Source organism: Glycine soja, chromosome 20, assembly GCF_004193775.1.
Source record: "Glycine soja cultivar W05 chromosome 20, ASM419377v2, whole genome shotgun sequence".
Lineage (NCBI taxonomy): Eukaryota > Viridiplantae > Streptophyta > Magnoliopsida > Fabales > Fabaceae > Glycine > Glycine soja.
The window spans coordinates 37,804,542-37,827,580 of record NC_041021.1 but is presented as its reverse complement, the minus strand read 5'-3'; the positions used below and the strand labels follow the sequence as shown (position 1 = coordinate 37,827,580).

At 33.2% G+C, this 23,039-nt stretch overlaps 4 protein-coding genes across 5 annotated transcripts; 2 read left to right on the top strand and 2 right to left on the bottom strand.

The window, feature by feature from the left end:
• Nucleotides 1-400: 400 nt before the first annotated feature.
• LOC114403403 (hippocampus abundant transcript-like protein 1) lies at nt 401-8,243 on the top strand. The gene is made up of 14 exons (XM_028366348.1): nt 401-817; nt 2,784-2,895; nt 5,008-5,120; nt 5,223-5,345; nt 5,448-5,647; nt 5,826-5,901; nt 6,216-6,302; nt 6,447-6,527; nt 6,640-6,672; nt 6,752-6,805; nt 6,905-6,946; nt 7,162-7,240; nt 7,347-7,417; nt 7,607-8,243. Exons 1-14 carry the CDS (start codon nt 653-655, stop codon nt 7,700-7,702), a joined length of 1,332 nt encoding a protein of 443 aa, XP_028222149.1. The 5' UTR covers nt 401-652; the 3' UTR covers nt 7,703-8,243.
• A 597-nt stretch (nt 8,244-8,840) lies between these two features.
• Nucleotides 8,841-10,977, bottom strand: LOC114403404 (DNL-type zinc finger protein-like). 2 transcript variants are annotated; one of them, XM_028366349.1, is made up of 4 exons: nt 10,793-10,977; nt 10,634-10,719; nt 9,947-10,222; nt 8,841-9,260 (listed from the first exon to the last, which is right to left on the bottom strand). In XM_028366349.1, exons 1-4 carry the CDS (start codon nt 10,923-10,925, stop codon nt 9,093-9,095), a joined length of 663 nt encoding a protein of 220 aa, XP_028222150.1. In that variant the 5' UTR covers nt 10,926-10,977; the 3' UTR covers nt 8,841-9,092. The 2 variants fall into 2 exon arrangements, with proteins under 2 accessions (XP_028222150.1, XP_028222151.1); XM_028366350.1 differs by having other exon boundaries at nt 9,947-10,207; nt 10,793-10,975.
• A 3,997-nt stretch (nt 10,978-14,974) lies between these two features.
• LOC114401742 (DDB1- and CUL4-associated factor 8-like) lies at nt 14,975-19,340 on the bottom strand. Its single transcript, XM_028364322.1, has 5 exons — nt 19,146-19,340; nt 18,806-19,057; nt 18,597-18,740; nt 17,761-18,516; nt 14,975-15,384 (listed from the first exon to the last, which is right to left on the bottom strand). Exons 1-5 carry the CDS (start codon nt 19,236-19,238, stop codon nt 15,160-15,162), a joined length of 1,470 nt encoding a protein of 489 aa, XP_028220123.1. The 5' UTR covers nt 19,239-19,340; the 3' UTR covers nt 14,975-15,159.
• Nucleotides 19,341-20,187: 847 nt separating this feature from the next.
• Nucleotides 20,188-21,872, top strand: LOC114401743 (pentatricopeptide repeat-containing protein At2g17033). Its single transcript, XM_028364323.1, has one exon. It carries the CDS (start codon nt 20,304-20,306, stop codon nt 21,678-21,680), a length of 1,377 nt encoding a protein of 458 aa, XP_028220124.1. The 5' UTR covers nt 20,188-20,303; the 3' UTR covers nt 21,681-21,872.
• The last annotated feature ends 1,167 nt before the right edge of the window (nt 21,873-23,039 follow it).

Here is a 23,039-nt window from a genome sequence, read left to right as displayed (position 1 = left end):
TATATAAATTTCCCTTTTTTTTTTCCTTGTTTCTGATTTTCAACTACCAACTACTATAAGGAGACATAATACAAGAATCAGTATGAAGAAATAGCGGTTAACTAAACTAAAAAAGAAAATAGAGTAGTATGTAGTAAAGTAAGAGATAGAAAGAGATGTCACGCCATCTATGTTGAAAATTGAGGCCAAACGTGACGTTCACACGAAGGTGAAAGGTTCATGCGATTGTTATTTGCTCAATGCTCCCCACATCGCAATATAATTGCTTTAATTTATACAATGCCAACACAATACGGTAAATCCAATAACCCATGAACTTTCGTTAAGGCCCTCACAAAATACTTTCAGCAACTTGGAAGCTACGTCTCTTAACTTGGTCCTTTTGCTTTGCTTGGTTGCATTGTTGTTAATATCTTAAAAGCACATTTGGAATCTTCTTTTCTCTCTCTTGGTCACACTCTCACTCCACTCACTTAATTACAGAAATAGGGTACAAGATACAACCAACCGAACCATAGTAGCAACAATAGTATGCATATAAACTTGTTCCATTTATTTCAGCAAGCGTACCAAACATTTTCCCGAGTACACCTACCTAACGTTCAACTCTTGCAAGTGAAGTGAGAAAATTGAATAATTGATTCGTTTAGGGATGGAGGGATTAGGAGGACTGGGCCACCTTTTTGTGACAATGTTTGTGTCGGGGTTTGGTGGTGTCATAGTTCTTCCGGCAATCACCGACGTTACCATGGCAGCACTTTGCCCTGGTCAAGATCAGTGTTCCCTTGCCATTTACCTCTCTGGCTTCCAACAAGCTGTGAGTATATATCATCATACCCATCTTTTTTTCTCTCTTTAATTATTTCATCCATTTCAATTTTCATTTTCTGGGCACTCAAACAAATTAAAACTGTCTAGTTCTAAATGGTATTTGATTTCATATATAATTTTATACCATAGGCCACGAAGATACTTTCACGTTGCTCATTCTAAATTTCTTTCAGTACTCTTTCGCATCATACATGCTTCCATGCATTAACAGTAACATAGGGGGGGAAATTAACTGAGACTCCAGGACAATTTCATGTGGAACTGGGAGATGAAATTGGGTTTCGAACTATATAGTATATATTTAGCGGTGGAATTCAGCTGGTGCTAACTTTCCGGAATCGCAACCATTGTTGTATGGTAGTATATTCTTGTTTCTTTTTAATTTCATGTTCACACTTCACATGCAATTATAACAGAAGACCATGGTCAAAGACATTTATAAAAAAAAAGTACCAATTGTTTTACTCCTGTCAAGATTCACTTCCTTCTTTTTTCAATCTCATTTTCTTTTTTTTTCTTTATCATATTATTTACTACCTCTCTTACTTTTTTTCTCTACTTTTTTTTATCTTCCTTTCTCTCTCCTCTTCATTTCATTTTGGGATGGATATTTATCAAGACTCCATTTAAACAATTCTGTGCAATATTTTAAAACTATTCATAATACTACAAAAATAAGATGCGAGATTTTATAAATAAAAACTAGTGTTGAGATAGAAAAAACAAGTTATATTATTTATATAACATTTTTGTAATACTACTTTTTCTATAATTTTGTTGTACAAAAATATATGTATTTATCCGCCTATAGGCAAGGCTTTCTTTTTGGGGGAGATTTTCTCAGTCGTATAGAGAAAATGTGTACATATAATATTCTTTTACAATAAAATATACGACAAAGAAAGAGAGAAAGAAGTGTATAATAAAACAGTTAATGCAATAAAAAGACAAAAAAAACATATTATACAAATAAAATGACTCAATTAAAACTGTAACTACCTATTCTTAGCATCTACCTAGATATAGACTTGGTTGTTAGACATAATATTTTGGGGTTGTGAAAATTTAAGAAGGAAGGGAGGTTACTCCATATTTTATATGACGTACTTCAAATTTCGGTAGGTAATCTATGAAATCCTACTAAGTCAACCCCAACATTAGTATAAGCAAATTGACGTGATATCTCGTTAAATTCAATTTTCTTTTGTCCATAAATCAGCAAGTTACAAGTTTTTAATTAGGTTGATCTTGAAAGTCACTTCATGCTATAAAAACCAAATTAAGTTATACAAGCCAAATTAATCTTTTTATACATAAACATACTTTGTACTTTCACTTTTTAGCTGTGCTGTGTGCATCACATCCATACTTCTTATTAAACTCTTGTTACTCAATTTATATAGTTCACATTTTGTTGCACAAGAAAACAAAATCGGTTCAACCACGTAGTACAACATTTTGTTGCCAAATAATTTTATTAGATAAATGCTAAAGATATTAGTTAAGGAACTAAAAAATAATAATTTTATTAAAATACATAAAATTATTTTGTTTATGATTTTTTTTGCGTTTTCTTCTAATTTTGTCAATAAATATTTTATTTTTTATTTTTTAATCAATCTTTCAAAAATATTAGTTAATGAGACTATTTTAATTAAACCAATAACACACACTTTTATTGGGACCCTCTTGGAAACCAATATTCTTTACCTTTGTCTTTCTCTTCAACTTCACTCATCCCAAGCCAAGCCTAGTTTCTGCTTTACTTTTACAGTTTGGATCAAATTTTAGGTTACATTACATTTGCAACAGAGCATGCACTATTCCACTTTAGTGGTGGAAGCCCAAGTCAAAAAGGTTATTGTGACCCATGAAATTAATAAAACGAAAAAAGAATCAACATGAAACGGATCGTCAAAATGAGCACTAACTGGCCGTAATTGATGTTGCAGATGGCTGGAGTGGGGTCAGTGGTGATGACACCATTAATAGGAAACTTGTCCGACCGATATGGCAGAAAAGCGTTGCTCACACTTCCTCTCACTGTGTCTGTCATTCCTCAAGGTCTGTTTCTATTATTCTATCCACTATTTCATATTTTGTTTTTTCAAATTCTCTTTAAGAAAATTTTAATTATAGTAGTCTCTTAACAATCTTTAAAAGGCTTACTATTAGTATTCTTGTTGGACTTAACTAAAAGAGTAGAGCACAATTCAAAAGATTAGTGGAAAAATGTTAAGATTATTGCATCAAGTAATTTATTTTATTAAATGTGAGACTTTTAATATTATTATTTGCTTTACTTTATCAACAGTGATTCGGTAGTAGTCCTTTTTTTTTGGATGGTTTCACTAAAGGTATAAACAGGTCAATTTGGGTTGGATTTGATCAAACCCTTGACTCAATTTAATCAAATTTAAACAAATTCATTTGAGTTAATTTTTTAAGAAAAAAATGAAACTTAGCTCAAATCAACTCGTTTATAAATGATTTGGATTGGGTCAATGGATCAAAACGTTCAATTTTTTACTTTTTTTCAAAACGTAATATTTTTTATAAGATAAATTTTTTATTAAAGAAATCAGACACAACTATTTCTTGTTAAACTTTTTATTTTAAAAAATTGTGATGCCGTCACATCCCACTCCACTCCAATGACTTCTACCTATCTATCTATCCATGAAAAATGGAAAATTAAACATATCATATTCAAGACAAAAAGTTTTAGTAAGCATAGTAAGGATGAGTTTCACACACTTTTTTCTATTAAAATCAATGAAACATTACAAGGCTTACTCTTTGTAAATAGATTCGAAATATTTTTAGAAGTCCATTTGAAGTGGCTTCAATCAATAAAATCTTTGTCGCTTTGATCCTCAAGGTTAAGGATGTATTGATACTTACTCAATTCAAGTCGATAAATCTATGTAATCAATAGTCGTATTTGATTTTTTAAAATATATATTATATATTACATATATTATTATTAACAATAATTTAATATTAATTAACATGTCAACGGATTTAGTTATTCAAACCCATGACTCAATCTAAAACTCAACAGATTTGATTAGTTCAGTTTGAATCGGATCTGATTCAAATATAAAAATTATTCAATCCAAACTGTTTGAATTAGTTTAAGTTAATTTGAATTTGGAGCCGACCCGCACCCACTTATACCCCTAAATTCCATTGAGTATTTTGGTTTGCACCTTGATTCAGTCTATAGGTAGTCTTTTCCATGATCTGACTTTTAATAAAAATACTAAGACTTAAATATAAGAGGAAAGTCCAAAAGACTAATCTATTATGTGAAAGAATTTTAAGGCTTAATTAGTAATTTATTTTACTCAACTCGAGACTCCAAACATATTCTTATTTTTTTTACGGTTTTTTTCCAAAAGAAAAATTCGTAGAAATGCATTATCGATGAATTATTGGGCGTGCTCCCTTCGTGGGAAGCCAAATCATTTACATTACTATACCCAGTATTGCGGACCAATAAAACGAAAAAGTCCTTATCCCATTTCCGATACAAAAGCAATGCCAACCTTTCATTCCATTTCATTTGTTTGTAACACTGAATAAATATCCATATACTCTTTTCTTCCTTTTTAACTAATTCATATTCATTAAAGTTAGTTAATTTAATTAGTAATATTAAATTCATTAATAATTTATATTATTTTCTTAAAATTACTTTTAAAATTATTAAGACTCACATTTCACTTTTTCACTTAATTACTTTCTATCTAATTAATTAGTGTGTGATAGTTATCTCTACTCCTCATAAGAGAAAATGAACTGATTTTATTAATTTATAGTATTTATTATTTATTGACTAGGTATTAAAATTATAAATTAAGGATATTTTGGTTAAAAAAAACGTAATTAAACTCATTTTTATTTTTCACTTTTAAACATTACATTTTAAACTGGGTTTGACTTTAAAGCATGCTACTGAATAAAAATCATTACCTATCCTTAAAAAAAGTTTACACTTTAAAGCAAAAACATGATAACTACCGAGTTTGAATCCAAGCTGCTCGAGCAAAATTGTTTCGTGTAATAGATATATGTGATTTAAAAAATAAAATAAAAATAAAAAAAGCAAAAGCATACTATGTGGTGATAGGCTAAATATTAATTTTATGAATTAATGTGAAATATTTGCAGTGATATTGGCATATAGCAGGGATACCCAATTCTTCTACGCGTACTATGTGGTGAAAACTCTGGCTGCCATGGCAGGCGAAGGGTCCTTCCACTGCCTGGCTCTTGCATACGTGGTACTTCTCATTACCAAGTGAATTCAATAATCATAATTAAGATATAATACTAGCCATATATGGCATGCAAATTACTGTAACATATTATGATGTTTTGATTAGGCAGACAAGGTTCCAGATGGGAAACGAACATCAGCATTTGGAATACTTGCTGGTGTTGGATCAGCATCATTCGTTGGTGGAACATTAGCTGCTCGTTTCCTATCCACTGCTTTAACATTTCAGGTTCCATTCTCCTCTCTATTATATTATGGTTCCTAGTTACCTCCATCATTGTAACTACCTATAAAAACTTGTTTGTTTTTACAATTTGGTTTAATTGTTCAGGTTGCTTCAGTCTTGTCAATGGTTGCATTGGTGTACATGAGAATTTTCCTTAAGGATAGTGTGCCTGGTGGTGCCTTGAGACAGCCATTATTGAAAGAGGTCGAGGAACCTTGTGATGAGGATGATTCATCACCAAGGGCAACAGGAACATTTAAGAAACTTCCATCGCTGGGGGATTTGATTTGTTTGCTCAGGTGTAGGTACGTATGGCATTGCATTAATTGGTATTATATAGATTGGACTGGGTGCGTGAATTATTGTAAACTTCCTAACACTGTCTTCAATTTCCACAAATCAAAAAAATCTCCGAGGCCACCTTCCTAGTACCAATGTATTTGAAATTTGATAGAGGTGTTGATCTTACTTACAATTTTGCAGTCCCACATTCTCCCAAGCAGCCATGGTTTCGTTCTTCAATAGTCTTGCAGATGGTGGCTTGATGGCTGTATTGCTGGTAAAGTACTGCTTTCTGTATACTCTCTTTTTTCTTAACAGATACTGCTTCATAGTCAAATCGTGAGACATTGTGATTTTACTTGAGCTTATGGATAGAACCAAACTTAAATGTGGTTCTTTTAAGTAATTTTAGTATTGTTCTACAGTCAGAATTAAAGTCTTACTTCAATAATTTGGGTAAGGTTTGCTTTAAAGGTCTCGAAGTGAAACTTCAATTTTGATTAAAGAACATTAAAACACCCAAGTTTTATTGCATAATGAAGGATCTAACTATTGCACAAAGTAATTAATTACATTTCGTACTACATGCAGTATTATTTGAAGGCACGTTTTCAATTCAACAAGAACCAGTTTGCTGATTTGTTGATGATTACTGGGATTGGAGCCACTCTTGCACAAGTAAGCCTTGAGTCCTAGCATAGCTAACTGTCTGTTATTTTACAATAATTTGTTCTTTAATCAATTGAATATTCGGTTTCCCAAAATTCCATTGGAAAAGCTACTTGTTCTAATTGCCATGTGATTGGTTTTGTGTTCTTGTAGCTATTTTTCATGCCCATTTTAGTGCCTGTGATAGGAGAGGAGAAGCTGCTCTCCACAGGGCTCTTAATTAGCTGCATAAATGTAAATTCAAGTCTCTCTTCCCAAGATTTCTATAATAATATTTATCCCTAACAGTGTATTACAAATGAGCACTGAAACTAATAATGAGGCTTCACAATATGATGCCATGCAGGTCTTTGTCTACAGCATAGCATGGACAGCATGGGTAATTTTCTTCTAACACTCTATTTTTCTTATCACTTTTAGAAATTAACAAGCCTCTAAAAATTTTGAAAACTATGCAGGTTCCTTATGCTCTAGCAGGTTGCTCTGTGTTTGCAGTTTTTGTGCGCCCAAGTGTAAGTTTCTTACTTGTATCTGTTACACCCTCTACCGAATTATTTTTGTTTTATTACTTTGAAATACTACTCTGATATCTCACAACGTGGCTGGCACAGTTATGCAGCATTGCATCAAAACAAGTTGGACCTACTGAACAGGTATCCCTAATGAAAAAAGGCCTTGCATTTCCTACATTTAACACATTTGCTTAAGCGTGTTCTCAGAGAATTCATTGAAAACTCAACAATAATTCTGTTGTTGAAAGTACATTGGTAGTCTTGAGTGACAACTTCGTTAAACTTCAAACTTATATATGTAAAAAATTGATCTCTTCCTTGTGCTTTTAGACTAACTGGTCAGTCTTTGATTTTAGGGAATGGTTCAAGGATGTCTTTCAGCAATTAGTTCCTTCGCCAACATCATTGCTCCATTAATTTTCAGTCCACTGACAGGTATAACTATTAAGAGCAAAATCTAACGGAATATATAGTACTCACTACTGAATTAGGGGGGGGGGGGGGAAAGAAACTAACAAGCTTCTACATCCATCGAATGCAGCCTTGTTCCTGTCAGAAGAAGCACCGTTTTATTTTCCTGGCTTCAGTCTAATGTGCCTTGGGCTAGCACTGGTAAGATTATCTTTCCACCTCAACATTCATCATTTAATGTTGGTGCGGACAGCAACAATAGCATTAACTTACATGCATTAACAAGATATGGGTTTATAACCATTGATGTAATTTCTCTTGGCTGACGGAATATTTCATCATTTGTTAACTGGTTGTCATTCACTTAACACATCACATGTTGTATTTCAGATGGTAGCATTTTTTCAGAGTCTAATAATTCGTGCTGTTCCTCCTATTGCGGGTGGCAAAATTAGCAGTAACCGCTGCACGGATACCTTGGTCTGAGGAGACTAGAGTGTTCCAGGCAATAGACATAATCTCTTTAAGTTTCATTTTGCCTTGGCGAAATTGTGGTTCATTGCATATCAGACAATAAATTAAAAAGATAGCAAAAGGAATCGCACTGTAAGTGTAGATTCTAGGGTCGACATATATGCTTTGGCACTTGGAGATATAGAGCACCAAATAGCAAAACACAGAAAATAGAACGTGAAGTTGGTTCTGAAAAATAATAATCAGGTGAACCAACTGCAGAAGCACAGATTTCTTTGCAATTATGAATTGGAAATGTGGCATATGTTTATGAATCATTGGGTCTCACCTGTTACATATTAGCCATTCAAACATTGCAACATTAACCAATGTATGTAAATACACCCATTGGGTAGCTATGCTGCTTACATTTCTAGCTAGTATATTTTTCCCAAGTTTCTTTGGGTAGTCATTGGTCAAGGACTTTGTGATTTTTATATTTTATGTAATGGATGGTTGAGTTTTGAAGTATATGAATTTGAACCCTGTAATGCAACAATGATTGATTTTACTATTTAAGTTTGCATGCATGCACCTAAAATGACTTCATAAAGCAAGGATATATGGCCCAAGCCACGGACATTTCTATCTCAATTTTCCTTACATTATCATGCAAAGAAAAGTCACGTTCACCACTGGCTGTGTCCATTTTCCATTGTATCACAGCATTCACCTATTTAAAAGGTCAGGGGCGCCTAAGGGGCTAAAAAGGATTAATACAAACTACCAAGCATCAACCTTTTAAGTAAAGCTTATTCCATCCTTAGACACCTTTCAAGAAAGTTTATTCTTATGCAAATTGCAAGCATAAGCTCAAGCAAGTGTGTGACAGCTATTTGAAGTGAAAAATAAAAAATCAACTAGCAAATTTTCCTGAAATGAGTTGGCATCCTTTCTTTTCCCTCCTCTCCTGCAGCTAAGCCTAAGATCACACTAGAGACCTAATTATGGTTAGGTACTAAGAAATCCTGTTGCACAGTCGCATTGTCACCACTACCATCAACAACTCTATGGAAAATCTCATAAAGGAAATAAAAAAAACTAGGGTGGAGAACAAATAATAATGGCTGAATTGTCAGACATGAGACATCATAGTGAGCAATGGCGGAAATTCAGAGGAAAAAAAAAAGCTAGCAATTTCACAGAATGTAGAGAAGCAAAGGAAATATTTGTGTAATGTCTTGTACATTATGAAATTCATGATCATAAAAATGAGTTCAAAGCTATATATAAACATGTTACTATACAAGTCTCTGACAAATTTCACTATAAAGCATGAAAACCTAAAGAATATACAAGACATCTAAACTGAACTTCCACATGATTAGGCAGAGAGTATATGCTCCATATGCAGGCAGTTCACTTATGCAATGGGGAATATGTCATCATCATCGTTATCATCCATATACCTGAACTTAAGATCATCCCATCCTTCTCCTTTATAATTAAAACTTGAATTCAAATAGCAATTTGTCTCCTGAAACAGGTTCAAGTGATCCACGAGCTTATGATATGCATTGCATCCACAGCACTGACAACAATGACAAAAAAAATTGTCAAGTCTAGTTTTAAAGTTGTACATTCATGTATATTACATAACTATGCAACAATGTTAAGAAAATATCATATACACATGTTAATTAAGCCAATAAAATTATGTATCAAAATATTAAATATATTTAAAGTTATAACATTACTCATTTTTTTAGTATTAAACAAATTAGTCTAACATAGAATAAATAAAAGGCAATCTTTCAAAAAACAGAGTGCACCAATTAGTCTGACAGGTTCAACCGTGAAAAAGACATTGCCCAGTTTGATCAAACCATTAATTTAAAACCGGCATTAGAACCATTGAACCACACAAACCAGTCCATTTGTCCATGAACCAGTTCAATGTATTAACACTGAAAAATTCTTGAAGCTGGCTGTGCAGGATAACTTGTCTTTTCGAGTTTTTGCGATATGTGGCAAGCCATCTACCACTAGTCTAGCAGCACACATGTTGTCAATACACACTTTATTTTTATATATAAGATAAAGTTTCATTTAATTTACACGCATACCAGTTTAACCACAGTTAATTCATTAAACCATGAATTGGTTTGGTTTTGCAGCGTACTACAAGTTTAGGATTGGTTTCCAAATTCAGCCCAAGAAAATTATTGAGACACGTGATATGGCGGAGGTTAAGATTAACAAAAAAAAAAAAGTTACCTGCACAAAAACAGTGCCATCAGTGTAAGCATGGGGATTAATAGCCCTTGTAGTTCGCTGGCCACAGATGGTACAAGTAAAAGCCACCAGCATCCTTCTCCTAGGGGATTTTGTGAAGAGAGACCATGGGAAAGTGGAGATGTTCCCCGTCCCAGATTCGCTATCCCTACCAACTGCAGGAACAGAGGGGCCTTCCATCCCTGAACCCGTGGTCCATCCTCTGCCCGTTGCAGCACTCAGCACCAGCCCCATCGCAGCATCCTGACCCCACAAATTCTAATCAGAATTACTTAACTTTCATGACCCAAAAACAAAACTTTTTCCTCTATTCTGATGCAAGAAAATCGACACTTTTAGGTACCGATGCATTGAAGTTCAGATTTTGGGAAAGGAATAACGCAATTGAATATATTCATGATAACAATTGTTTTCAACCATTTAACGATAAGTAATTGACCCTTTGAAATTTCAGCTATGTTAGGGATGGAAATGCATCGAAGCATAAATTTGGAAAAGGAATAACACAATTGAATTATTATTTTTTCTTTTAGACCAAAAAAAAACTAGAAAACAAGAAAAAATTTATTGTGTCCATTACAAGGAATGCAAATGACCCTTTTGAATTTGGGATAAGTCAGTTGCAGAAATGAATTGAAGTTGAAATTTTGGGAAAGGAAAACGACGTACTTTGGAAAGAGGGGAAAGGGAGAGGCAGCGATCACTGAGAATAGGAAGATTGTTTTGGTTAGAGTCTGAATCGCGAGCATCATCACCTGAAAAAAGAAAATCACAAAATTGAAGAAAACTGATGCAGAAAAGAAAAGGGAAAGTGAAAAGAATACACACGCTTGGAGGAGGGTAAACGAAATTGGAGAGTCTTGGGAGGAGAAAGGGAAGTTCTTCTTGAAGGGAATATAGAAAAGGGAGAAGAAGAAGATGGAAGAGTTGCAGAAGAAGATGTGGCCAACGTTTCCATCATCAATCAAATTGTCTTCTCTTCTCATACCCAACCATCAATACCACAAAATATCGTAACAATAACACCGCAAAATATATAAAATAATAAATAAAATATCAGATGAGGCCAGAGGTGGAGTCACAATTCATTTTTAATCAATTAGATTTTTTTTTTCTATACCACTCTTATTTTTTCATTAATAATATGAATTTAATTACAATGTACTTTTAATCACATATTGTCAAATTAATAAATTTGTAAATTTTTAGAATAATAAATTTTAAAACTGTATTTTAGCTTTTTATTAATTAATATTATAAAAGTATTTCATTAACAGTGTATAAAAACTAATGTTAAAAATATTTTAATAAAACACCTCCACATACTCGATGTAGATTTTTTTAAGAGAATTGCACATTCATCAGCATTCATTAATTCTTATTGTGCATACATATATTAAAATATATAAAAGGTATGAGTACATGTTTTTAAAATTCTTTATATTATCAAGTAATTATAAATTTATATTTTTAAAATCAATTATTATAAAATTTAAAAACTTATCATAAATGTTAATTATAATTGAATGACAATCTAAAAAATATTCACATGATGAGTACATTTTACTTAATTTTTTTCAAAATTATTTTAAAATATTATTTTTATTGATGATGCAAATATAAATTTTAAAAATAATAATTTAAAAACGATAAAAAATAATTTAGGTAATGGAAATATTTAATTATTTTTTTGATAAATGGTTAATATTTAGTTATATTTTTAATTTTTTAATAATTGCTAAATATTTATTTACTATATTAAATATTTTAATTAATAATTTTTAAATATTTAATTATATTATTTAATTTTTTTTAATAATTATATTCAATATTTAATTATGTCTTTAAATTTAGCTAATGGAAATATTTAATTCTATTATTTAATTTTCAATAATTAGTCAATATTTAATTATATTTAATATTAATTAAATTTTTGTAATGTAGTGGCTTTTGGTACAGTGAAATATAGTGGTTTAAGTCGTTAAGGAAATTGAAATGTTTTTTTAGACAATTAATTAAAAATAAAATATTAAAATAATTTAATTAAGAGTGTGTTTGGATGGAGAAATTTAAAATTTTGAGAAATTTTAAATTCTAAGAATTTCAAATACTTCAATTGAAATTATTTTATTTTCAAAATTTTGTGTTTGAATAAAAAAAAGTTAAAATTATGAGGGTGAAAAAAATGAATGAAAAAAAGAAAATATATGATTGGTGTACTAGTTATACGTGTTCCTTTACGTTCTGAGGCCCGAACGATGTTCCACAATTTCATACGGTGTTTGTTTCTTGGAGAAGACAGTGAGAAGAGAATTTCAATTTCTCACATTTGAGAAGGAAATTGAAATTCCAAATTTTTAGTTGTTTAAAATTCTATTTTAAAATTCTAAAATTTTAAATTCTTCACAAAAAACATCCAAACAATGGATTGAATTCTAGATTACAGAAATTTAAATGATCTGATAAATTATTTCCTGATTAAAATTCTCTATCCAAACATACTCTAAAGAATCTACAAAACAGGTATAAAATCGACAAAATGAAAAGAAAAACATAATTTAATTTTATATCTTATAAGTGGGAGGATTTTTATACCATTAACTATAAAAGTCAGCCATCTTACATAACAATCTATAATTTTTTTTTAATTTGGTGATTGAGTGATAATATGAAACATTTTTATATTGTTTATGCATTCTAATTAAATGAAAAATAATAATAAATGCAAACTTTATTTTCTTAGAACAAGAATTCAAATTTATAAATGGAAGTTGATAAATTATAAAATTTTAATTTATATTTCCAGTAACAACATAATTTAACTTTAGATGATAAAGTAAGTAATCTTAATCGATAATGAAGAAAATAAATAATCAATATGTACATATGCATTAAAAAATCATAAATTAATTGAATATTAAATACTAATTTATTTTTTTAAGGACTGATATTATTTATTTAACTCTTGCAAACTTTATCCACTTTAAATGGGTCAAACTCAAAAAGGTTATCAACAATCCCATACATACTAAAATTAGTGATTTTTTTTTATAAATTTCAACTAATAACAAAAAGAAGATATTAGTAAGAGAATGTTTGATGTCTTACTTTTCATTTAACGTGTCTGATGTGATTAGGAGTAAAATAAGTCAAATTATTTTTTATAGGAACTTATTATCTAACCTATATTAGGTCTAGATTAGATCAGACTTTTTTAGAAAATAAATCAAACCAAAGCTTTAATTAAAGTCTTGTTAATAAAAAAAGATAAAACTTTAGGCCATTTAAAAGTCTTGTAGGCCTACCAGATCGACTTATTTAAAAATATTTAAATAATAATAATAATTATTATTATATTAAATTTTCTATAATGTATTAAATTTTATGTTTATTTATCTTTTTAAATGTTGACTTATATAAAGAATCAAACTTAAAATTATAAGTTTATTGAAACATCAATGTCTTATTACAAAATACGTTTAAGTTATCATAATGTGAGACTAAACCTTAAAAATATGTTTATATCATATAACTAAGTAAGATTTCACCAACAAAAAAATATAAACAAATAAGATTAAACTCTTATAAATCTTAAGAGAGAAAAAAAAGTTATACATACGCTCATCTAATCACAACTTATCATATATAATAAATTTGTTGATTCTTAAAATAATTATCTTAAAGTAATTCAAGCGATGATTTGTGATTAATGACCGTGTGCATAGGTATTAAACTCAAATCTTAATATCCATATTATTTATATTTTTTAATTTTGATGAAGCACTAAATATAAGTAAGATAACTAATTTAAGATAATAACAGTTAAAATAATTTATTATTTCAAAATTTAAAACATTAACGGAACACTAACATTTTAATGAAAAATGAAAGAAATGACCATAATGAAACTTTGAAAAACATAAAAAATTAAAATGAAACTTTCCAAAATCATAAAAGATCAAAATAAAAATTTTAAAACTTAATGTATCAAAATGAAAAATAAAGTATAATGACAAATTATCAAAGTAGGCCCTTAAACAGGTTTATAAGTCATGTCAGACCTTTAAAAAGACTTTTGACAAATAATCAGGCCAGGATCATGCCATTTATTTTTAATTCAGGTCAAGCTTAGGCCTAGCAAAATTTATTTTCACTCCTAGACGTGATGATAGACACTTACTAGGTTCATGTTTTTTTTTTTTACAGAACTAGGTTCAGTTATGTAATTAAGAACCAAGTATTGTATGCATAGTATGATGGTGAACAATTATATGTAAAGTTCATGCAACAAAATACCCTCTAGGAAGCAGTAAAAAGTGGCCAGAGGTGTGTATTGGCAATTCTTTAGACAGTTATTCTCTCTGTAGAAGTTGTTACATCTCTGAAACAACTTCTATTGTATTTTTCTAATGCAACTAGTGTGCCTAAGTTTCAAATTCCAGTGTTCTATCATTTTAGTCCAACCTGTCGGATCCAAAGGAAGGGAAACAGCTTGAGACCGGCTGGAGAATTCTACAATGGCAAAAACGTCTGATCTTGTGGATACATTGGAACAAAAAGTAGATGAAATTAGAACCATAGTAGAAAATTTGCGGAAAAGAATGGCTAGATTGGAGGAAGTTCTCGAGTTTTTTTTTTTTTTTTGTGGAAATGAGGAAATGATTTAATACTAAAATAAATATTAAAAAATCAAAATATCACATACTACACAATAATCGAGAAAGAAAATGCCATTTATCCCTTTGGAAAACATGTGTACAGAGGTGCACACCTAGAAATGTCAATATATCTGAATGTTAAACATGCAACAAATTTTGCGGAAAAGTACAATTTTCTCATAAATCTAATTCAAATTAAGATAAATAACTTTCAAATACCTAATATTAACTTAAACGTCTCAACTCAAGAGGTAAAATGCTTAGTGCTGTAACTCATTATTCCCATCATCTACGGATAACTCAGTACAAAAAATAAACACACGTCACACATTAAAAAATAACTAAAAACCTGTGAGCAGAATAAGCAGAAACTCAAAAAAAATGACAAGAAATAAATTTTAGCACAATTGTATGTAGAATATTGTTTAGACATACTATGCAATATTCCAGCCAACAGTAATTGTTAATCCTATATTATTTACAATTGCTAACATTTTTCTTAGAAGGGCCAAGTTTTGACCAAGGTGTAACTCTCAACTAACTGAACAAGTCGTCTTGGCTGGCTGTATCACCATCGTCATCATCTTCGTTAGAACTGTCACTATTGGCATTGAATGTCAATATCAACTGTAGAAGGTCTCGATCTGTGGATGAGTTTTCTCCATTGCTTTCTGTCCTGACCCTTCGTCTTGGAAGTGAAATCAGTTGCATCAGGTCTTCAGGATAAGCTATCCGGTACATCCAGCCCTTAGCCTTCGGTTTCTGTCGGACACAAAATTTTCATCAATTTGCATCATTACAACCACCACCAAAATTATCATCCTTGCCATTTGATTATTATTATGATCATCAACACCATAGTTCTCATCAACATCATCACAATCTTAATCATTGATATAACCGCTATAATTGTCATCATTATCATCATCGTCATCATCATCCTCCTCCTCCTCATCATCATCATTGTCAGACATATCAACTTCATAGTCATCATCAAACATAATATTGTCATCATCATCATCATAGCCACCACCAATTGTAAACCAATGAATATGATCAAACACATGAACCCTCTTCAAAGAAGTACCAGCAGAGAAATAAGTTCCTCTGCTGCTTAAGCAGATCATGTAACAAAAATATCAATCTTTCTCTGATTTATCATTTAACAATAACAGACCAGTATCAGAGTTAAAATCATGTACTCCTATGACTTTCCTAGACCAGCATATGAAAATTTTTCTTTTAGTAGAAGTTTTTTAAATCAGAGTAAATATCTTAGGTAGATAAATGTTTAAAAATGTATACCATGCTCTTTCATAAAATCGTTTGTGACAAATCATTTATCATGCTTTGCATTCACAATAATGCACCCAATTGAGGATCCACCCAGCTCCCCTCAGGCAGCATTTTCAAGCCTCTGACTAGTACCAGTTTTACTCATTTTCCAGACAAGACAAATCACACAGCCTTATAATGATGTGGCAGCATACAAGCTTGCCAATTTGCCATACTATCCAAATGTGAAATGTTCCAACCAAGTCAGTACTGGTTCAGAAGTTTCACAATGGTTCTCAATAAAAACAATTATTAATTCTGATAGAATAGTTATGTGTTGCGGTCAGTAACCCTTGGACAATCATATGATATGCTGTAAGGCAGTTATGTGTATTTCTTAAATAGGATATTTGACAGATTTCTGATTCATGGTGCGTTAACTTAGGAGGAATGACAGATTTGGCTGAAGGAGGAGACTCTTTGACAGGGCTTAGGTCTGTGATAGTGTTTCAGGAATGATTCCACAATTCATCCGATTAAATCTGCCAATTTTTGTGTTCAAACTCTAGAGTTTTACAAGGTCTTAAATGTGCTGATGCCAGAATTAGTTCCCAGTTATCATGGTCAAAACTCCAAAAGGTCCAGTTCAGTCTACTATTTCAAACACTTCTCCACCAAGAATCCCCAAATGAACTGTCCTGACCAGAGAACTCAGAAAAACAGTTTTTTTTTTTTCCTTTATGGAGATTATTTCATGAGCTCCAACCACAAAACTAATTTGGGAAAAAAAATTATTCACAGAAGAGATATTCTAACAGCCATCATATTTTAATAGTTCCTACCTAGGATTTCATATCACGCCCAGCACATTGACATAAAATATAAATATTTGGCCCTTAACACCATAATCTTTAATAAATCGCTCTTCATATATCCCTTTGCTAGCACATATTCCTCCTCTCAGCCAAAATTATTGAATATTGCCTTGGCCCTTAGCAATAACTGAACTAGATAGTAAGCATTGAAAAGTACAACTTTGACCTCAATGACATAAAACTTGGATAGCTAGTAGAAGGGTTAGTCAGTTAGAGGGGATTTGAGAGGAAAATAAATAGGAGGAGGATGTAAGGGAAGAGGCATTCTATCTTGCATCATTTGAGAACTGAGTTTTGCTCTTTGTGAAGGGCAAACCCTTGGAGGGGAGGGTTATCTCTCCTATTTTCAGTTCTTTTATAATCAAGAAATGCCATCTTTCTATTTTCTAATATGGGTTCCTAACAAGGTTGCACACAATCTAACTTAAGATTAGGCATAATCCACTTGGTTCAGAGCACAGAAACATGCAATTTTTCTGTGATTCAAGCAATTAACCCAGGATAGGATTCAGTGTGATCCAGGACCAAAAACAATTCAGCATGCAATCTACATGGCTGCATTTCTGAATCACATCGAACGTAAGAATCAAATCACAATTCACAGAGGATCCATCATTAAATAGTAATGGGTGGATAAGGGTCCAGAATTTGCAAAGAATTGAATTTATGCTTTAGATGACAATATAACATCAGACTTTTGGCTTTCGACTGATTGAGATTGAGGGACAGCTAGGGGCAGATGGAGGAATCAGGGCCAGAAAAAGCTTTGGATGATATCTTCACAATATGTATTTGGGTTCTTATGATAATATATTATAGTATGCTATAATATATTTTATATATATGAAGTTTTTATAGAAACTCCCAGTAAGATTTAAACACATAACTAGCTTCTACACATAAAAGGCATCGTCCACATGTAATAATATCATTCTGTGCTTTTAAGTTCTGACTCGCAATAATTAAGTCAAGAAGACTGAATTCATACCTGCTCAATATTTTTGGGCAAAGTAGCTTTCTCGAGGGCCTTTGGAGTCCATATCTTGATGTCATGCTCAATACCACTGCTGGCAAGAACCATTGTATGAGGATGAGACTCAATGCAGTTCACAACATACTTATCTGCTTCCATGAGACGAATAAGCTGACCACTTTTCTTTTTCCATATGAAAATCCGACCACAATCTGACCCACTCACCACATACTCACATTTAGGTCCAAAAAAGTTAACACCCTTCACCGTCTCACAATTCCTGTGTCCCTTAAAAACTTGTGGGGTGATTTTCTCATCAGCATCCATCTTGGATTGAGATGACACAGATCCATGACTAAATCCAATTTCACTTGCATCACTGTTCATAGATTTAGGAGACACAGGATCAGGGGGGTTTGGTCCCAAACCCATATCTTGGGTAAAAAGATAAATAAGCTCATCATTGTATGACACAAGCAGCTCTCTTAGTTCAGAAAAGGCCAAGCCTGTTATTCCAACTTGCTGATCGCCAATCAAGTGTGGAGGGCAAAAGAAGTTGGTTGGTTGACCAAAATCAGTTGATCCGTCCCATTTATACTTGCGAATATCATAAAGTCGAGCATACTCATCAGAGCCAGCAACCGCAAAGAGATTAGGGTTCCTTGGATCAATTGCAATTGCATTAAGATGGATGACTGGCATGTAACTCCACCTATCCTTGATTGGCTGGCATGTAAAAAGTTCTGTTGCAGCCCCAGTTCTCAGATCAAACTGTCAAAAGAAAACACTTAGTGAGAGGATAAACAATAAATAAAATAACAAAAAAAGTAGGAAAGAAATGAATGACTCACACGCTGCACTAATCCATCTTCACCACAGGTATAAAAAATATGAGGGCTACCAGGCTCAATAGCCAACTTATGAGCCCTTCCTTGATGCTTGGCCAGACACTTAGTTTCGACTCGTCCATTTTCAAGAAGTTGAGCATGTCTCACCTATAATATAGAATTGACACAATTAAGAAAAAACAATAATCTAAGAATGATTAATAAAACTAGACCTGTCCATCGGCAGCACAGGTGACAATGGTTCGATCATCAGAGTGAGGCATGATCTTGGCCTGGAAAACATTGTTAGAATGACCAGAATGGAAGGAGAGTCTAATGCGGCCAGTTTCCCAGTCCCAGAGAATAATCCCACAATCATCGGAACCAGAGACCAGAATGTCACCATCTGCATTGAAGCTCACAGCGTTGACACAACCTCGGTGCTTTTGCAGATTCCTCAGTAATTGAAGTCGAAGGACAAGATCCTAAAATTGATGAGATGGCGAAAACAAAAATGAAATAATAGCCTTGACGAGAAGGAAAAAGAAAGAGAGTTAGGACAAGTGTGGGGACCTCGGAAGAGCCAAGACGGAGAGCGAAATTTCTGGGGGATAGGTGGCCGACTTCTCGATTGCAAAGATCTGGAAGCGCCTTCCTCTTGTTCATCCTCACCAAAGGAGACACAACACAGCTTGTGTCAGAAATACAGAGAGTGGAATCCTCGCGTAAATGTAAATTGCTGTTAACGTCACACGCCACTGTCTAGTAAATTTGTTAGTAGTAATTGTGATTCTTTGAAATAGTATCTCTCCTGTTTAGTAGGGACTTGCCTCCATATGTAATTTATTTCTCAAAAAAATAATAGTAACAATCACTCACTATTTCAGAAGAAAAAAAATTAAAATAAGAGAGAAATAATTTAATCATAGTCCATATTCATTTCATGGAAACAAATTTGATAAATTTAACATATAAATCTAAAGGAGTTCCCATAATGGAACAAGAGAGGTTCTTGCAGGTCATAGTTTTAAATTCATCAATCGAAAAAAAAAATACTTATAATAAAAGACCAATGTTAATAATTGCTTTAAGCACACTAGTTTATCAAAAAATAGAATTAAAAAAAAACTAAATAAATAGTTTTTTATTAGCATTCATAAAAATGTACTATTCATGCTTGTTTTTGTTCTTCTATGATTTTACATCAATTTTTTTCTTTTAATTTCTTAATCAATGTCTTCAGTACACTTATTAGCAAGACCCATGATAAAGTATTTTCTTTTTTTATTCTACACAAAATCTCCTAACTAAAAAATTTTATATTTTTGAATTTAGAGTTATTAAAGTGAGGAAATATTTCGGGTTTTCATAAAATAAAATAAAAACGGCATATCAACGCCATGACAATGGGAGTGCCAGACTTGTCTAATGAAATGTAGGCCTTAACCCAAATTAAATGCAAATTTTTTAATATGACCCAGTCATGATGAATTGTGATTGTGGACTAAGCTCATAAAAACTGGTTAAAAGCTCACAAAAATAGGCTATTACATTGCCTTGACCACATGGGTACATGTGTATTTGCTTTATAAATTATAATAACATAATTGAAAAATGTCTTAGTGTGCAATCCATGAAATGAAAAGATTTGGAGACAAAGAAGTTATTTATTTTCAGGATAAATGAGTTGAAAGAATAGTCAGTTATAGTGCGAGTGCGGCGGGGAAGAGGATGATGAGAGTGTGGTTGGGGAATGGGCAGCAGCAGTGTCCTCACGAAACACTGTCCTTGTCATGGAAATTGAAACAACCTCGTCCCCAATTGCAAGCGCGTTGCACGCTAACCAAACAAGGCCAACGATTCCTTACAAAGCTAACCACCTCCTCCGCCACCGCCGACAACCTCATTCGTAGGTTCCTACTAGCTTCTCCCAAATCCGTCGTTCTCAGCACTCTCTCCCACCTCCTCTCCCCTTCCACCTCCTACCCCCACCTCTCTCCCCTCGCCTCGCAGCTTTACACGGGAATCAGCCAAGCCCCATGGTTCTCCTGGAACCCCACCACCGTCGCCGAACTCGCCGCCCTCCTCCACAGTCTCGGCCACCACGCCCAATCCGAATCCCTCATTTCCGACGCCAGTTCCAGGTTACAATCACGCCAACGCGACCTCGTTCTTTTCTACGGCAAACTCATCGATTCACACTCCAAGCGAAACTCCCACACCGCCTTCGACGCCGCTTTTGGTTACCTCCATAACCTTGTCCGCACTTCCTCCTCCCTTCACGTGAAACGCAGGGCCTACCAGTACATGGTGAGCGGCTTATGTTTAATGGATAGACCCCGTGAGGCCGAGGATTTGGTTCTTGGGCTTCAACCTTCGGGCTTCGAGTACAAGTCCATTGTGTATGGATACGGAAGGTTGGGTTTGTTTAATGATATGAATAGAGTGGTGGATGAAATGGAGAGGAATGGCTTTGCTGTTGACACCGTTTGTTACAACATGGTTCTTTCGACTTACGGCATTCACGGGGAGCACGTGGAGATGGTGAGGTGGCTTCGGAGGATGAGCAATTCGGGTGTTCCGTTTTCTGTCAGGACTTACAATTCCGTCTCTAATAGTTGCCCTAGTATTACCAGAATGACGAGGGACTTGAGCAAATTGGCGTTGTTGTCGATTTCAGAATTGAAGGAGGGTTTGGAAGGAGGGGAGGGGATGGTGGTGAGGGAGTTGTTGTTGTTGGGGTCTTGTGGGATATTGGAGGAGGTCATGGTGTGGGATTCTTCGGAGGTCAAGTTGGACTTGCATGGATTTCACTTGGCTTCGGCGTATTTGATCGTGTTGCTTTGGTTGGAGGAGATGGGAAGAAGGTTGAATGATTCCAATTATGGAGTTCCTGCGGAATTTACGGTGGTTTGTGGGTTGGGAAAGCATAGCAGTGTCAGAGGAGAGTCGCCGGTGAGAGTGTTGGTTCAGAAGATGATGGTCAAAATGGGGAGTCCGTTGAAGGTTGATAGGAAGAACAATGGCTGCTTCATTGCCAAAGGTAAAGCTGTCAAAAACTGGTTAAGTCAATTCAACAACAACAAGTCATCCTTCACTCAACACTAAGTTTTGCTGCACAAGGCTCAACTTATTGTCACTGTCACCAAGATAGCTTCAGGGGTCATTTTTATTTTTTTTGATAAATTTGATCATGTATCATTTGAATTTTGTAACAATTCTGTGTTAATTGATTCGCAAGCTTGTAGAAGTGATTGTGAATAGTGTTTATTGATTTTTATGGGTTTGCTTTTTTGTTTATTTGTTTGTTTGTTATAACTTGTATTAGCTAGCCTAAAATTGCTCAACCAGACGAATGTATGAGGTGCTTAAATTAAGGTTAACAATTGCAAATGTTGTGACACACAATTCCTGTTGGGCAAAGTGTCAAGATTACACCAAAATGGCTGGCTCGTTCTGATGTAATTGTAAAGCATATAAGAGCATGCTATGGGTTAGTTATATAACCAATGAAGTAAAATAGCAAACACGTAGAAGTTGGAAGTTTGGTCAAAGAATATAACAATCCGGCAATTATTCTATGCAATTGAATATACAAACAAGTAAGACAAGAGTTATACTTTCAACTCTATGTCATGCATGCTTGATGCTTCTATTTTATCAAAGGGATGGATGGATCTCTGTTATGGTGCAGCATAAAGAATATGGAGCCAAACTTGTTAACCACTAAAAGAAAAGTTGAATGCCAAACCTATATGAATGTGGAATCTGCTGCACTTTTCTTGTGAGACTTGTCTATTCCACTCGGATATTGGATGGAAGTTTCACGGAATGTGTAATTTTGTCCTCGCTCAGAAATATACCTCATATCCGGTGATGCCTAAGCCACAATCGTGTTCTATACTGTAGCTTCCATCGCAGAATGTGCAAGAACAAATATTCTAGCATTCATAATATGACTCAACACAAATTAGTAGCATCAATTAAATTTAATACTTTGAACAAACAAACGTAAAGTATTAAAAAAAAAAAAGCAGCAGCGTGAGTGCATTAGTAACCATAGCAGAAATGAAATAAGCATGAGTACGTAATAGTAGGATAAATGATATAGTTCCATTTTCTGTATTGGCCTCTTTTGGCAGACTCTACCTCCACCTTTTGATCGTAAAAAAAAAGAAAAAGAAGAAAGAGAGATGAATAAGTTCATATTACATATGCTTCAAAAAATTATTGTATTATCTGCTGTTGCTTGCAGAAATAAGATATGTGCTAACAATTGCCAATGGTATATGTGTTTCATCAGTTAAAGAAAAATAAAATGAACACCAACAGTCACTAACTATTCAACGCAGTAGAGAGTAACTAACTATTTCCTCTGTCATGTTCTATTTATACATGTGCACTGACATTCTTCATTGATTGTAGTTTGTGTGCCTCTAAAATCAATTTTAGTTTTATGTAAAACTA